At 44.6% G+C, this 17,416-nt stretch overlaps 1 protein-coding gene across 1 annotated transcript in view; it reads right to left on the reverse strand.

Moving 5' to 3' along the window:
- Positions 1 to 669: 669 nt before the first annotated feature.
- CDHR5 (cadherin related family member 5) overlaps positions 670 to 17,416 on the reverse strand; it is a 35,529-nt gene continuing 18,782 nt past the window's right edge. Inside the window, exons 6-15 of the mRNA XM_032773448.1 lie at positions 17,053 to 17,163; positions 16,596 to 16,769; positions 15,100 to 15,190; positions 13,345 to 13,442; positions 12,175 to 12,381; positions 10,629 to 10,745; positions 9,045 to 9,117; positions 7,133 to 7,657; positions 1,671 to 1,837; positions 670 to 1,200 (exon numbers count right to left, since the gene is read on the reverse strand). Of these exons, the coding sequence (XP_032629339.1) occupies positions 670 to 1,200; positions 1,671 to 1,837; positions 7,133 to 7,657; positions 9,045 to 9,117; positions 10,629 to 10,745; positions 12,175 to 12,381; positions 13,345 to 13,442; positions 15,100 to 15,190; positions 16,596 to 16,769; positions 17,053 to 17,163 (2,094 nt within the window). The remainder of the gene's footprint in view (positions 1,201 to 1,670; positions 1,838 to 7,132; positions 7,658 to 9,044; positions 9,118 to 10,628; positions 10,746 to 12,174; positions 12,382 to 13,344; positions 13,443 to 15,099; positions 15,191 to 16,595; positions 16,770 to 17,052; positions 17,164 to 17,416) is intronic.

The following is a 17,416-nucleotide window of genomic DNA, read 5'->3' on the forward strand; positions in this document are numbered from 1 at the left end:
ATTAAAATGGACTCTAGACTCTGCATCATTTTGAAGCAAAACCTGATGTTGTCACTGGGAACTTCCCCACTAATTAACTTGAGAGGGGTTCATCTACAGGGAGAGCCCTAGGAAATTCACATCTGTTCAGCCATTTCAAGGGAGGCTTAAGGGTGGCTAGATCGCTTCCAATGAGTTCTCCTGATTGCCCCTCAGAAAAACTGGAAGGAGGGGGCAGAAGCATTTTTGGAGCCCCCTGGCTGAAGTAAGACCTGGGAGTAGCGCTGGTGGCCTAATGGCTAAGGCACTGGCCTCTGAAGCTAGGAACTGTGGATTGGACTCTCCTCTGGAGTAAGAAGATATTTGATTTAAATCAATATCCGTTCTGAAGGAGATGGTCTAGCTTAACCCCAAGTTATTGGGCCCAGTGCAGGCATTACTGTGTGAAGTTTTATGGCCTGTGCTATGAAGGTCAGACTAAATAATCACGATGGTCCCAGCTGGCCTTAAAATCTATTTACTCTACGCTTGAAGGCAGGAGGGGATCACATGTTTGTGAAATCTGCCAGCCACCGTTGTTTGCTAGCAGGCCTGTCTCTATCACAGCACAAAGAACCTGGGAGCCTTACTCAGAAAAGTGGCTTCAAATTACCCACAGTTTCCAGACTGGCAAAACTCGCTTTGCTGAGCCTATAGAAAAATGTTGTCTCCTGTGTCTGCATCCTGGTCAGGTTTGAGGTTCCCATTTGTTGCTTGGAGCTGAGCTCTGTCTAGAATGAAGGACACCACTGGGTCACCATGCTGACTTCCGTGCTCATCCTCCTCATCTTTATCCTCATCACTATCATCTTCCTCTTCAACCTGGTCTTCAATCACTACAGCATCATCCTTGGTGTCTAGATCAATTTCATCCTTAAACCACACAGCTTTGTATCCATCGTCCACTGTCTTCCTGTCCTTGGTGAGGATAGATTTCACTTCTTTATCGCTGTCTATGTTCTTTCTCTCTTTGTTCTCCTCTCCGTCCTTGATGGCGGTGGAAGCTGTTGCGATGCTGCTCTCCACTGTGGGCTCCGGAGGAGGGAAGCCATCTGACTGCCTCTGCACAACAGGGGTACCGTTCTCTGAAGTGTCGCTTCTTAGCGATTCGTTATCTTTTGTGCTCCAAAGAGGATTTTCATCATCTTGGTAGCCTTGGTTACTGAAATCCTCAACGGGATCCTGGGGAATGGCAAGAGCAGAAATGTCTCATGATTATAGGGGGAAGAAATGAAATGGGAAAAAAACATGGGAGCTTGAAATGCTTGGGCACAGCTCTGCGGACATCAGTGGAATTGCACCCCGATGTCAGCTGAGGATCAGGCTTTTGAGGGGGCCCAGACAGAAGGCATGCTGTGCGGACTCTATGGGTGGAGTACCCATGGAAAAAAATAGTGGTGGTTTAGCACTCAGCAGCCACAGCTGATGGGTGGGTGGGCAGCAGCGGCGGTGCCAATCAGCTGATGGGGTGGGGGAGGGTGGAGGGCAGGAAGAGGCAGGGAGCCTCGGAAAGGGGGCGGGAAGAGGCAGAGTGGGACAGAATGGGGATGGAGCATCCTCAGGGAAAAGTAAAAGCTGGCACCTATGCCAAGACATGATTTCCTAGCTCTAAGGCAACCTTGAAATGAACTAGTTACAAATTAACCACTTACTTCGCCTCTCCTTATTCCAACCATACGCTCAATTTTGTTTCTATAATGCTTGAAGACAATCAATCCAAGCATGAGTAAGGCGATTACCAGCAATACCGCCAACGTGGCGCCTAGAGCAGCCATGTCCTGTGCAGTGTAGCGCAAGTTAGCTCTCTCGTCTTTTGTGCCTGTGAGGAAAACAAATGGATGTTACACTTCTAAGAATCATTCATACATGGCCTTTAACACAAGACTTGATTGTAGGAGGAGAAGACAAACTCACTTTTCTAAGATCAAGGACAAAGCTCTCCTGCAGAGTGCAAGGGGTGAAATGGACCCATTTAATCTGACAGGGTGCACTGCAGTGCTGTGCTTGAGGCATCAGCTTTTGGAAGGACCCTGAATGGGACTTCAGAACTTTCAGTCAATAAAAAGAGGTGGGAACTTACAAAGGTGAATTTCCCATTTAAACAAATGGGGAATTTTTCCTGGGAAAGAATTGTTGGACTGGGACAGGAGTGTTGTGTTGACATTTTGCTTATCACATTTAAACCCCAAAGCATCCTTTCCTTAACCACGGCTCCTCATCATGGACCTTGAATGAGGTGGGAGCTAAGGTGCCCAATGCTGTGGGGATCGATAACTGTGGTTTAGCAAAATGTCTGTGGCATGTTCTGTACAGTGCCGGACAGAAGTTTACACCCATAGTGAGAAGGTAGATGGTGGCTGGAGTTTATTACTTTACATTTCAAATGATTAAAAGGCAAGTAGGATCCATTCTCATCCCAGTATCTTCTTTATTACTGGCTAGACTGGGTAAGTGAATGAGCAAATAAACAGTGATGTTTCCCAGAGCAGAGCTGTGTGACAATTTTTGCTTTACAAATTTCCACCAGCAAAAGAAAACACTTTTTTCTTTTCTTGTGGAAAATGAGGCATCCTTTCGGCAGCGTTCTCGCCCAGAGATTCAGGGCCAAGTAAAAACAGGGGATAAAAAATTACCAGAATGGCATTCTGATCTCTGTTACATGGCTGCAATCTGCACTGACGTCAGTGGGATCTGAGAAGCACCCTCTACCCTCTTGTCTATTAAAGGTGGATTTATTGTGCCATAATACAGCTGCAGTGCTATTAAAAGCCACGATACTGGCCACTGTGCTTGTTGCTATGCTGCAGTAAAGCGCAGAAGAAAGTGACTTGGGAGTTGCTTTAAGTTGCACTATTTTAAAGTGTGTTTAATCCTTCGTTGATGATGAATTGCCAGCTTTTCCTGGCTGTAAGTTTGGGTTACGCTTTCAGCACTTAGCAGGTACGAGAAGCCTAAGGATCAGCATCAAAACTGAGATACGGTACTATACTTCCAGAGGATTTGTCTATTTAGTTTGCCTCTAGGAATTTTTGTTTCTTATTCCATCCTCACTTTGAATCGTAAACCAATTTCTTTCAAGTTTCATGATAATTAATAGCATGTTTTGCCCTTTCGCTGGCATGTTTTCATTGTGGACTTTGAATATTACCTGGGCCAGTGACAGCTCCAACAGTTTATTATTAACGTGACAGTGGAGGACTGGCACTTGTATGAAATTTTACTACTTAATTGTGTTTGATGCCATGATTAGTGATGGGAAATGCAGCCTGCAGAACTGATGCAAGACTCTACTCTTTCTGATAAGGTATCCCTTTGGTGCACATGTCCTAGAAATTAAAGTGTAGTTCAGCATCCACCTCCCGTAAATTGAGTATTATTAAACTGTACTGTAACTTTTCCACTGACTTCTTCAATGGACTTTGGCTCACATCCTTAAAGTACATTCCAATCCTTAGCATACAAATCCCTTGACACCAAAGAACAGCCTTGGGGACAGGAATCAAAGCAATTAGACACAGAACAGGCCTATTGGCTCATTCGTCCTTGCCTTTGCTAGTGCTGACTTTACCCTCTGAAATATACTGTGTATACAGGAAAATAGGGCAGTAGTTCTGTCACTTTAAGTACCGCAAGCGAGCATATTTTTAGTACAGTGGTGAAACCATTTCATTGCCTAGTCACCAGTATGTTGTTTGTTTGATAAATAGATACTAAGGGCCAAATTTTTAAAGTCACATCTGTGTTTGGGTGCCTCAGTTTCTGATGTTTCAGTCTCAGATACTTTAGATACCAATATTTGAAAATATTGGCCTAATTCTGGCACTCAATAACTTGCTGGGAGGGGGAAGGTGTGCTTTTGTTTTTCCGTCAGAGAGTCTGAAGCACCTGCAACCCCCCCTGAAGTCATTGGGCACTGGAGGTGCTCGGCATTTCTGAAAATAAGGCCCCATCAGTCTAACTGTGGGCATCCAGAAATGGAGGTACACATTCTGGCCTGGATCTTGGAGAAAAGCACAGGTTGGAGGAGGGAAACATTTGGAGAATGCAACAAGAACCCCATTTGTGTGCACATGGCTAGAATGCTAGCTGCAGCACCTCTGCAAATAGTTCTCTTCCTAAAGAGCCAGTTTAGTTTTAGAAACATGAACTCCTCTCATGTTGTTACCCAGAATGCAGTATATGAAACCATGGTGACAGCGGTCAATCTAGTGAGACCCATAGCAAGGGAGAGAGTATGATTAACAGGCAAACAAAACTGCACCTAGAAATAGAGCAATCAGGTAGCATAGAGGGACTGGGAAAGCTGGATTTCCACACACAAATCTTTGCACGAGCAGAGAAGCAGTGGAAGCAAGAATTGAGTTCTATACAGAGCTGACCATGGAAGATAACTATGAGAAAAAGAAAATAAAGCTTTTTTTACCACCTCTTTGGAGATGAGACACGAGTGAGACATTGGAACAGCTGATGAAAGTGTTTGTGTACTGTGGTCTCAAGAATGAGACTGAAGAGATAGGTGATTGTTTGTTTATTTTTCACCCAACACCAAGAAGCCGAAAAGAGAATAGATGCTTACTCTACAGAGCTGAGAACTCTGGCATCCACATGTAACTTTGGATCCATAATTTAGAGACAGAGTCGTTTGCGGGACACCTGATTCCAGTTTACAGGACAGATTGTGAGGGAAAACAGTCTAGCCCTAGAGAAAGAGATCGTGAAGGGAAAACAGTCTAGCCCTTCTAAATAGCAAGAGCATCTGAACTGTCCAAGGAAAAGATCAAAACAGTGATAGCCATTAGTGCAGAACAAATACACAGACTCAGGAAGCAGGACAGAGACGGACGGACTGAGAATGTAGGCATCATTGTCCAGCGTTTGTACTGCGCAAAGCGACATAACAAGGAAAAAAGAAGTTGTCCAGCCAATGGGCAGTGTTGCAAGAAGTGTGGGAAACAAGAACCACTTTGTCCCAGAGCTGCAGCTCCCCTGGAGAGAAAGAAGCAGCAGTACATGCTGTGATTTGTGAAGGTAGAGGCTTCCAATGAAGAAAAGTACATCTGCAGTGTGACTCCAGCAACTCCAAAGACTATCTGCCTATGTGCACTGCCGAAGAAGGCTTCAGCCATTCCGCTGCTATATTTGCAACTATGCTATTAGCTCAATGACCAATCTGATTCCAGCTGAATTGTGGAGCCAGCAACAGTGTAATCCCAGCAACAGTGAAACAGCAATATTAGACGGGAGAAATGTGGTTTCATTGTACATCACCAGGACTTGGTCATTCTGAGAACAGTAGGCTGTTGTTAAAAAAAACTTCTTTTGTTTCATGGGTATCACTTGAAGTCTATAGTAGTTGATGCACAGTAGCACCAGCCCTTGAATATCCTCCACATGAGAGAGGAGGAAGAACAGTCAGTAGGGCCCTGTCTCTCATTTTAACAAAATATAAAGCCATATTTGAAGATGGGCACCTAAAGGGCAAGCTGAAGTTTGAAAACCATCCCCACATGCTGCCGGTGAGATCTCTTAAACAGAGTTTTAGCCCCGAGGAATCCACTGACAGAGCAACTGGCATGTCTGAAAAGAAGCAAGACTCCACAGAGGCATCATTTCACTAGTTGAAACTAGCACAAAGTGAATCAACAGCCTACCAGTGGTGAGAGAATCTTCAGGTAAACTGAGGATTTGCAGTGATCCAGATCCACTTAACAGAGCATTGAAAAGAAGTCATTATCCAGTTGAGGACCTGCTACCGGACTTATCCAGAGCAAAAGTCTTCATACTTTGTGATGTTTAAAATGGTTCTGGCACACTGAGATAGATGAGCCATTCAGCCCCCTGACAGTGCTGGCATGAAGCTGTGATCTGACAGATTCTATACTGTAGCACTATATATATACACACATATAAAAATCCCTATTAGTTCTTCACTCTAAAACACAGAAAACCAAAAACTGAGAAACTGAAATTTTTCAGAAAACTGACAATCTCTGAAAGTGAAATAAATTTTCAATAAATTTCTTGTTGGGGGGAAAAAATGTCAAATAAATCCAGAAATTGTTCCATTTCCAAAACCAGCAGAATTGAATTTTTTTCACAAAAACATTTTGTCATTTTTCACACAGCTCTATTAAAAACACAGACTACATTATTAGTAGGGAGCAATATAGATAATAATACAAAATTTAAAAAATTCAAAATGAAAAGTTTTAAAACAAAAAAAAAAACATTTTTATTCCAAAAAATGTAAAAACGTCCCATTTTTTCTAATTTTTTTCTAATTTTTTCAGAACCTTTTTTCCTAAATTTTTTTCTTCTGAAATTTAAATTCTGGCAAAATGTATCTGATTTTACAAAGTGTTTTTTGATTTTTGACAGAATATGGTTCCATCAAAATTTCTTTGACCAGCTCTGGTCAGCAGCAATGAAGTGCTACCCTCCTGAGTACTGGTAGAATTGTGAGCTGGAGAGGGGTCTCTGAGCCACAATGTCCTTCACGGCTGCATCTGGGGTGGAGCACCTTACACTTAACTGCCTTCAAAGGGCTGTTCCTAAATTCCCAATCTATTTAGCATGTTTTATCTGAAAGAATTCCAAAGCAATTCACAAACTATATGGACATAGGAGTCCCTTTCTCCAGCACTGAAATGCAGCCGCCTCAGGAATGCAGTAGTTTGACAACATGGGGCAATATCGTGCAACATTTGAGAACAGGACTTGAAGAAGACTGCTGTATCTGGTAAAAGCTGCACTGGGATTTTAGTTAAGCACTAAAAAGTAATTATCCAGATTGGGCTGCCATGGGACCTTGATGACACCAAGCGGTCAGAGCCTTGCTGTGCACCCCAAAAAAGCGCTATCTTCAGTGGTGCAGTGTTTCCCCAATAGCATACTGCTTTGATGAGGAATATTGATCCCAAAGGGTGAGTGCATCCTACTGAGTCACCAATACTGCAGCAGTTCTTGAGACTTCCTTGGAAACCTCTCCCATTTGTAAGAAGGACAAATCAGAAACAGACAGCGAGAATGAAACTAAAATTTGCTGAGTGCAGAGATATGGGGGGCGGATGGGGGGGAAACGCCTTGATTCTGAGTAGCGCACACATCTATCTACCTGTCTGATGGCTGTTTGTGAAGGATGTTTGAGAAGACACGGGGTCTGATGGCCTTGGAGATCTGCTTGCTACTGCACTTGATGTAAGATGAGGGCTGGACCCGCCAGATGGGGAAGATGGCAGAGCAGTGGATTGAACAGTTCCACCTGGGTTTGTTCCTATTATGGGGAATTTGGTGGTTCTGGATTCTGAAGGCCCCACTGGATGCATGCTGGATACGGTGCTGGTAGAAGACTTTGTGGTAGCAGGCTTCGTTGTGGTTACAAGAGGAGTGATAAGTGAGCCTGAGGGAGTACCTGTCACAGGCTTTCCGGTGGGCCCAGAGGTGCCAGCGCTGTTGGTTATCATGTTCACTGAAGAAGTGGATTTTGTGGATCCAGAATTGGCCATAGAGGCTGTGTTAGTTACTCCAGGTGGTGAAGCTGATGATGAACCAGAAGGTTTTGGAGTGGTGGTTCCTGTCCCAGCAGCAGCAGAGGTGGTGGTGGTGGTGGTGGTGGTAGGGGTAGGAAGAGTAGTTGTACCTGGAGACCAAACAGATACCCGAGGTCGTGTTGGTTAACTTTTTAGCTACATGATACTTTATTTTTGACAATGGCAAAACACGTTATTCATCTGAACAGAGCAAAAGTAAAGCAGGTGACGATTGATACAACAAGCCATACGGTTTCAATATAAATAACCCAGAAAGGTGTGTGTTCTATCGGCTGGAGGAGAAGGAGCTAAAATTTCTCTCTCCTTGCAACCCTTTAAAAGTGGGATTATGTTAATGGGCAGGCAGAATTTTAAATCTGCTCAAATCCAGGACTGGCATGAATGTTAAGAATCAGCAGAAAACTCATAAAGCCTTATTTTAAAAGGTCCTCCAAAATGCACCAGCAATATTTGTGAGTGCAGGCAAATCTGCATTTATAAGGGGACTCCTCCTGCATGCGATTACCTGTTTTTGCACATGCAAATACCTGTCTGCATGTGAAGCTGCAGGTGTTTGCCCACACAGATGAGTGTGTCCTCAGATAGCATGGTCATATTTCAGGAAAACCTTTTGTCACTTGGCCTGTCATATCTTTCTGTCATGTCTAAGCGTCATTTTGCTGGTGGTGGATAGTGGTGAGGTAATGCAGGATATCAACTGCAACATTCTGCAAGGTGTAGTAGGATATAAACCAAGAAGGCTTTTTGGCAAAGTGGCCTGAGGTTTCTGACCCACTCTGTGTGTTTAACGTGCAATACTCATGCAGACTACAAGGAGCTCACCAAGCTTCAGATCTGATTGACTTGTAAATTCTATCCAACAGCAATTGCTAACGAGTATGGAAGGCACAAACTACCTTGTATCGAAGAGGTTCCATGATGGCCAGGAGGCAAAGTGAAGAGTTCTATGCGTTGCCATGTGGCTACCCTATTCTGCATGAATCACAGCTCCATATTACTGAGAGCTAAAGATCCCAGAAGTTAATGTTCCATCTTGACCTGAGCAGGCAGGATCAAGAAGAAGTGCTATTTGCTGGGACCTCTTGGCTTCCCCTCTCTTTTTAAAGATAAGAGCAGCTGCCATCTGCTCCTTTTTAAGCAAACTAGGAAAAACCTGTTAGCACGGTACACTTGTGACTCTCACTTGGGCCAACATTCAGCATCCCTCTTCATTCTGACCAATAAAATGAAGCAGTACATGATCCTAGCTCTAGTCACGTGGATATAATACATGGGAAAAGGAAAGTGAGCTAGCGAAGGCTAAATCCCTGACACTTTGGGTAGGGAGAGGTTGAGATTGCACAATGGCTATTGTGGAGGATAGAATAGAGCCTCCCATGGGATATCAGTAGGCTTTGAATTGGGCCCATAGTCTCTAATGTGTGATCTGTGTTCTCTAGATTGCCTGGGGCAATGTAAAATAAATGTCCAACGTACCTGTGGAAGGTGTGACCTCCACAGTGATCACAGTGTTTGCCTCCTGCAGACTCTCCTCATCGACAGCAGTAGCCTATGCAGACATGAGAAGGAGATGATATTGGCTGCTTGCTACATTCATTCATTCTCCGAACATCCCCTGAAGTGAAAGTACTCTGTACGCTCCCACAGCACCTCCCGCTTGAGGCACTTGGAGTTCTATACATATTCTGTAACAATCTTTGCAGCATCCTTTGCAACTATGAAGTGGGGAAGCATTTCTTTGTCGTTTTGCAGATGGGGACTTTGAAGCATGAAGGGGTAAAGTAACTTGCTCAAATTCACGCAGGAAGTCTGGCAGATCTGGAATCAGAACTCAGATCTCCTGAGTTCCAGTCCTGTGCTTTAAACACCAGACCATATTTCCTTCAAAAATGCATCAGAAAACAATCCTGCACTGGCAGAAGGATACACAATGTGACAAAAAAGGTCTATCCTTTAAGAAAACCCAAAGGCGTAAGTCACCTTTCTTGCTCAGAGAGGGAAAAAAACCCAAAAGGCTTTATCAGAGGATTTCAGAGGCCATATTCCCTACAACTGGTGCATATACCAAATCACCAAAAGTCTTTATCTCTCATCGGTCCCTTTGGACATAGCTCCCAATTAAGTCATTGGTGACTTTGTGTGTCTACGGAAGGCAGATTCTTAATTTTAAGAAACATTGCCCCTCTTTGTGTAAACCCTTCTGTGTGCACGATCGTCCAGAAAAAGCCAGCTCCGAGGAAAAATCCTACACAAAAGAGAGCTCTTAACATTGTTACGACAATCGTAAATAACTTAAAATATTAAGTGCCAGATCCTCAGCTGTTGGAACATGGCACAGCTCCACTCATGCTGACTTACACCCACCCGGGATGAGTCCCTTAGTATTTCGTCTTCCAACAAGAGCTGGTCCGTATCCTAAATAGGAACCTGATAGATACGAACGGTGTTAATCGCACAGTCAACCTTTTAGCTGGGTCCTAAAGTCTTCGAAGAAGACAAATTTTGTTTTCTTTTCATTAAATTCTGTGCATATGTAATATCAGGTTTGCAATGATTAGTAGACAGTGGAGCTCATTGAAATCTTTGTCAATTTTTTTTCCTGTGGAAAACTGGACTTTTGACTAAACAAAAAATTTTGTGAAAAATGTCTGATTTCTTTGAAACTTGTTAACTTTTCATTGGAAAACTGATATTTTTCTGGTGTTTAGGGTTTTGTTTTAAATTAAAAGTTGAAATTTTCTACCAAAAAACTCGGGAAAACTTTGGGAGTGTGTGTTCATTGACATTTTCCATGGCCAAAAGGAAAAACCCATTTCTTGCGTGGCTCTAGCAGATAGTCCTGTATTTTGCAGGCTTCTCAGGCATGTTAGCTCTATGATCCCTGTTACCTTGACCTCCCTGTCGCCTCAGCTGTTGTCTCATCATATGTTTCTATTGTACGGTCTCTGGGGCAGGGACTGCCATTTTTATGATATATAGCTCTGATCGGGAACCCCATATACTCTGGGAGCTACTGCAATACAAATAACTATCCTCTGCCTATCAGGAAAGCTGACATACCAACACTGTTATAGTTGCGGCTGAGTGCAGCGTTGTGTTTGTCAGGACAAGTCCATCTCTGGTTACCATGAAATCGCTGCTGTTTGCAATGTTGTACATGATTTGAGGGTTGAGTTTCTGAAAAATTAGATAAGAAAGTGAGCTAAGCGTCTGCATTGGCTGTCTGTGTTTTCCTCGAAATTGTTGCCCATAACATTGAGGGAAATCCTTACTCCTATAAAAATGGTTCCCTCAGGGTGAAATTTGTTCCCATGCAAAGAACCAGCACAACCAAATCCTGTTGGGAAGGTTTAAATGGGACAAAAATGTTGCATAAGCCTCATGCTGGGCTTCTGGGCTGGGCTGATTGTTGCTGTGTCTATAAAATGTTGTTCCACTGTTAGGTCCTGTTCCTGTCACAAGCTGGCTGGCCCTTTAAAGCAAGCTAGGCTTAGCAGCTGAGCTATCCCACAGCCTCACAGATGATGCAGTGAATTAGTGATCCCAGCTGGGTGTGATGGAACTAGGGTGACCAGATAGTATGTGTGAAAAATTGGGACGGGGGTGGGAGGTAATTGGCACCTATATAAGAAAAAGCCCCAAATATCGGGACTGTCCCTATAAAATCGGGACATCTGGTCACCCAAGATGGAGCTTAATTATAGTGGCAGACCCCAGCAGCAGGGCCTCAGAACGAGGTCCATTTAAATGGAGCTGTGAACTCAGCCCTGACAGGAGATCAGAACAAGGGGAGTTGCCTCTCTGGGAAGGGCCTTGGGGAGTCAAGCTGGAATGCCCACAGGAAGTAGGGTAGATTCCTATGGGGGAGCTTACAATAGGGCCTGCAAAGAGCAGGGACATCCCTGTGGGGAGGTGGAGGTGTGGGGGAACCTGCTGGAAGGGAGTAGCATAGGAGAAACTCTGTAGAGGGACTGAGGGAAGCAGCCAAAAGGAGTAAACGTCAGTGGAGCCCGAGAGGGTATTTATTTGGACTTGCAGAGGAAGGAGGCTGAACTTAAAAGGAGACCTGGCTGGAGGGCCAGGCCATGGAAGACTTGGAGAGGAGAGGCCATGGCAGGCCTGAAGAAATGGTCAACAAAGGGTGCAAGAGAGACAAAGTCCACCTGGTTCAATGCTGCATCCAAGCCTCAGTGAGTGCCCCTGAGGTGAGGGTGCACCATAACAGGTACCCATCCTGTGTTCCTGGCTGCCCTTACGCTAATTAAAACGGTTAATCTCCTCTCTTTACCCAGTATTAATCACTCGGTTGCAGACAAATAAATACCTATCCTCACTTGCTCCTGTCAGTAATGTCCCCCTCAAGCTGAACCCTCCTTCAAAGTCTGAGCAAATGATGGGCCTTGCAGTGAGACTGAAAGGCTATAAGATCCAGACTCAGGATTTCTGCGCTTCCCTGTCACAGTGGATGTCATCAGCAGCTTTCAATAGGCTTGATCCGGTTTCCACTCAAGTCAGTGGCAAACCCTTCCCTCCCATTCCCCACCCCCAATCCAGATCCACGCATGAAGTATGTAGAGCAACAGACCAGATCCTTCCAGTTCCTTACATTGGGGAAGTCGTCATCAGCTGCAAAGATCTTCAGGGGTATTGAAGGTGCTTTAGAGTCCATGACAAGACTGAGAGTGGGCAGCCCAGCAGACACCGTCCCTGTGTACCTGGAGTTTTCAAAGTATGGTGCGTAGTTACTTTTAGCGATGACCTTGATCTCTACTGTGGTGAAGGAGTATCTCAGTGCATTGTTGGCCTGGGTGGCCTATAGAGAAAGGAGACAATACAGACACACAACTATTGCGTTGTTGTTGAGACACAAGAGGTCATGGGGCCAGATCCAAAGTCCATTCAAGTCAAAGGGATTCTTTCTATTGGTCAAATGGGCTTTGGATCAGGCCCATGATGGGAGGCTGGGATAGGACTAAGTTAACATTTAGAGCAAGGGACTGATGGTTAGAACTGCTGTGTTCTAGTCCAGTCTCTTCCACAGGCTTTCTCTGTGACCTTGAACAAGTCTCTTGGCCTTCTTGTACCTAAAATTTTCCACCTATCACATGGAGGTGCTTGAGGCTTAATTTATATATGTAAAGTGCCTTCAATTCTTCAACGCCAAGGGCTACAGAAGTGCAAAATATTAATAGGGTAGGATGATCCGAATCAGCAGACACCGCTATGCTGCATAACATCAAGAGGTTCCACCAGCAGCTGTGTTTACAGCCTGATAATCTAGAGTTTTGCACGTATTTTCTCCCAAAAATGGTTTAAGACTCGTGGCTTTCCTTGGATTATATTCTAGTTGGAAAATGAACTTGTTCATATGGGCTGATTAAATAGCTGCCTTTGTGCACACACAGATCATGCCAAAGTCCCCCAGCTCTACTCCTTTCTGTTAAGCTTATGATAATTTTAATCCAAATGGATGGCTCTTCAGTTACGATTGCTTCCTACGTCCTGATTGGAGGGCACAATCCAATCATTTTTACACAGGTCAAAATTCCCGCTGAAAATTTCAGCAGGAATTTTGCTTGTAGGAACAAAGCACCTGTTTCCAGACACCTGTCGCACACTGGCTGCTTTAAGAGGAAAGCACGTGCTTAATTACTCTCCATCACAAGCAGAAGCACTGTGATTTCCTGGACTCCTAGCACATGTAAAGTCACTGTCCTCCTGGGAGGCCAGAAGTCTGGAGCTGAGACCTGGGGTTCTGGAATGTCAACAGACTTACCATGACATGCAAAATGAATGTGTCTGTAGTATTTGCTGCTTTGTTCATAGTTATATTCCCTGTATCACTGTTCAATAAGAATACATCGTCCTTGTTTCCTAAAGAAAATGGGAAGGTTAATTAGGACTAGTATGGACTGTAAGAGATACTTAAACTTATCTAGAGCTTTAAGAAATGTTGCTGTGGCTCATGTATTTTGCACCTCGGATATTGCAACCCACGACCTCATCTCCTTATCGCCTTGCCAGGCTTTAGGACTGGACACGCATAACATGGACACAATGCTACCTCAAAGTGTGGATTTAGCCTGATGAGAACAACAGGAAGACACATGCAAGCCTGATGGAGGAGGTAGAAGAGCAACGCTTCTTATTTATTTCTATCACAGTAGCACTTAAGTGGCCCCAATTGATGTATGAGCCCATCTGTGCTAGTACATACATAGAAAGAGTCAGTCCCTACCTCGGAGAGATTACAATCTAACAGGACAAAGGAGGTGATCTCATTTTGCCAATGGGGGGAACTGAAGAACAGAGAGACTAAGTGACATGGCTAGGACCACCCAGGAAGTTTCTGGGGCTGAGCCAGGAGTTGAATCTGGATCTCCTGGGTCCCAGTCCAGTGCCTTAGTGACAACACAAGCCTTGGGAAGCAATGAAGAGATTTTTTACAACACTGTCAGCATCATTTTCCCTACTCTGTTCTGTATTGCCATATGGATATGCAGATAGGCCACGCCTTACAGAACAAATAAAGAAGATCAGAGAACTAACAATCTGTCTGATATGGATGAATTGTATTTGTCAATCAACTGACCTCCTTCTTTAAAAGCAAAACAAAACAAAAAAACTTTGAAATAATGTGCTATTCATTCATTGAGAAATCAGCTGATTATAGTCAAGCCTTATCTTTTGAAATCAAGACTAACACATGGAATCCCAATCAGAACTTTTTGCAATGTACAGTGGTGAAAATATAAAATTCTCGACTAAAAATGAAAATGAGGGTTTCAGGAATTTTTGGTTCAGGCAGGTTGAAGACTAGCTGGAATCAGTGTGACTGGAATGAAAAAAGTCAGCCCCAGTCATTAGGATAAAGATCTGTTTCACAGGAGCAGCGCCAGGGTTTTTGGCGCCCTAGGCGGGGGTCCTTCCGCGCTCCCAGTCGTTGGCGGCAATTCTGCGGTGGGGGGGGTCCTTCCGTGCTCCTGGTCTTCGGGGCACTTCGGTGGCGGGTCCTGGAGCGAGTGAAGGACCCACTGCAGAATTGCCGACGACGACCCAGAGCACGGAAGGACCGCCCACCGCTGAATTGCCGCCAAGGGCAGCAAAATGCTGCCCTCCCAAATCCTGGTGCCCTAGGCGACCGCCTAGGTGGCCTAAATGGAAGCGCTGGCCCTGCTGTTTCAACTGAGAGAAAAGAGCACCCCCAACAAACACTCTGCACTGAGTTCTGCTTGCAGAGATGCGCTGCTCCCTTTCTCCCCATTTCTGCAGTCTAAAGAGACAAGAAACCTATGAGGTTCCCACTGTGTGTCTGTACAGCACCTCGCATAATGGAGGCCCTGAGTCGATCCTGTTGGGGCCTCTAGACACTACAGGAACACAGGCAATTAATTGCAATAATTATTTTTCTGATCTAGAGCTATATTGCTGTGACTGTATATTAATTCTGAGGTTTCCCCCCACTGGCAGGGGAAACTTGGCAATATTACCGATGGAAATGAATGTTTGGGAAGATAGGAACTTTACTCACCACCAACAATGCTATACACTATTTTTTCATTCAAAGTGTAGTCAGGGTCAATGGCAGAGAGGGGCCCAGGTTTTAGGCTCAGCGGTTCAGTCTGCAACAACAAGACAAGACTCTTAAAATCAAAACACTAGATGCCTGCAGAACTTTCCAATCCAAGTGATACTTAGCTCACATGCACTATTGCAGAGAAGAGATGATAGAGAATAGGATTTGGGGTTGTGTAGATCCCTCCTTGCACTAGGTATGCATCAAAAGCAATTAACTCTCTGCTGCTGGGAATTTTCAGTCTCAGTGGTTGACTCAGACTTGCCATTGCACTGACTTGTCCTAATTTATGACTGGAGTCAAAAGTCTGCTCATGACTAAGTGATGCACCCAGTACTGGGCATGGTCCTTAGGGGAGAGGGTGACTTATTATCAGTGTAACCTCTCTTGTCCCAGCCTCCCCAACATGCATTATTCTGCTGAACATAGTCTCAAATGGTCACTGAGGAAAACAAACCACGTTTGATTGTAACCATCTTCTGTGTGGGGTGCGAAGAAACAAAAAGAGCTGTCTCATGGAACAGAGCTGAGCAAACCCCACAAAGGGTCCAGTCCTGTAGCCTGTCCTCGGGCAAGGGAGAGATCAATGTGTACAAGTACAAGACAGAGACCAATGTGTACAAGATTTTCCAAATGCCTCATGAACTGAGCTGGTCAGTGCTGGACAGGGGTGCAGAGTTGACATTCTAGCATCGTTATTATCGTTCCTCCCTATTGAGAGGGAGCTGCTGGAGCTCGCATTACAAAGCCTTCATTTCCCAAAGGGCTTTTTGAGCAACTGTTTTGCTAAGCACATCCATGCTGACTCTATGCCAATGCTCTCATCTCTCTTAGGATGGTAATACAATGTTGTAAACTCAAGCAACAAGCACGTCTGGTGCAGTATGGTGATGGTGTAGATATGGGCTGCATCACATGGGTGCAGCAGGAGGCACCTCTGCTAAGCAGACAAACAACTTTTTCAGAGAAAAGGTCCTGTATCGAGGCTGGATTGAAGCCCTAGGCACACCCCGACATTGGAGCTGTTACCATGGCCTACACCCTAGTAGAAGGGTGAACTAGAGGGGTGGTCCCCTTCATGCTTCCAGCAATGAAAGAGATGGTGGTAGGATGCCTGCCAAATATGGCAAGCCCTTCCCCAAGGAGTGGGCCTGGTCTGCTCCCTGATGGTGGCTGCTGCAGGACCAGTTGGCTTCCTCCCCAACGACTGTGCTGCAGACTCAGGGAGAAGTCACTGCCTTGACCTTTGTTTGGCTCACGTTTTCAAGCTTTTCTGCACCACAATGGGAGCTAGGAACATCATAATATAAAGTTGAGGTTTCAACATCGCATGACTCTGGGAATCAGGGCCTTAGGCCTCTGCTCTGATCTGGCCTGGACCATATTTGTGGTGCTAAAGACCTGTCCTCGGCTACAGACTGAAAGCATACACTCCTGTGTTCGCTGCCTACCGTTTTCTCTGAGATGTTGACCCTTCCAGTGTAGCCAGTGCTGATGCAAACTTTCTTGTCCGCGTTAATGAAAGTACATGGTTGAAACCAGGGCGGTTTGGTGTCAGTTTGTTGGATGTCTACGTTTACTGTTGCAGTGGCTGTATTACCATCTGGGTTGCCAGGTTCCCTGTCCTATATGGAAAATCAGAACGTTTCTGTCAGATGCAAGGCATATTTCCAGCCATAGAACCCCCTTTCCTGGAGCCCCTGCAAAATCTGGGCTGGATCCTTAGCTGATATAAACCAGTATATCTTCTTCGATTTTTCAATGGAGCTATGCCAGCTTATACCAGCTGAGAATCTAGACCTGCAACTATTGTTATTATGACAATTACAGCTATACTGGTGGATAGAATACACACCAGGACGTAGCAGCTGTGAATAATGAGATGTTTTGCTCACTTATAAAACTCACCCTTGCATACAAAATTAACTGCATAAATTTATATTTATCATAGTCCAGGGTTTTGAGCAAGTAAATGCTTGGGTTATTAATTCCTTGTATGTTAAAGTAGTCAGTTGCTTCCTGAAAAACAAGAGGGTGGGGAGGAGAGAAAGAATGATACCTATCTCAATCACAGGCTACGTCTACACTGCACGATTATTTCGAAGTAGTTTAAACCGATATTACGAAACCGATGTTATAAAATCGGTTTTGCGCGTCCACAATGCGATCACAAAATCGATTGCTTGTGTCCATGGTCCAAGGCTACCATCGATTTCAGGAGCGGTGCACTGTGGGTAGCTGTTCCTCAGCTATCCCATAGTTCCCACTTCCG

The sequence above is a fragment of the Chelonoidis abingdonii genome, chromosome 4, assembly GCF_003597395.2.
Source record: "Chelonoidis abingdonii isolate Lonesome George chromosome 4, CheloAbing_2.0, whole genome shotgun sequence".
Taxonomy (NCBI): domain Eukaryota; kingdom Metazoa; phylum Chordata; order Testudines; family Testudinidae; genus Chelonoidis; species Chelonoidis abingdonii.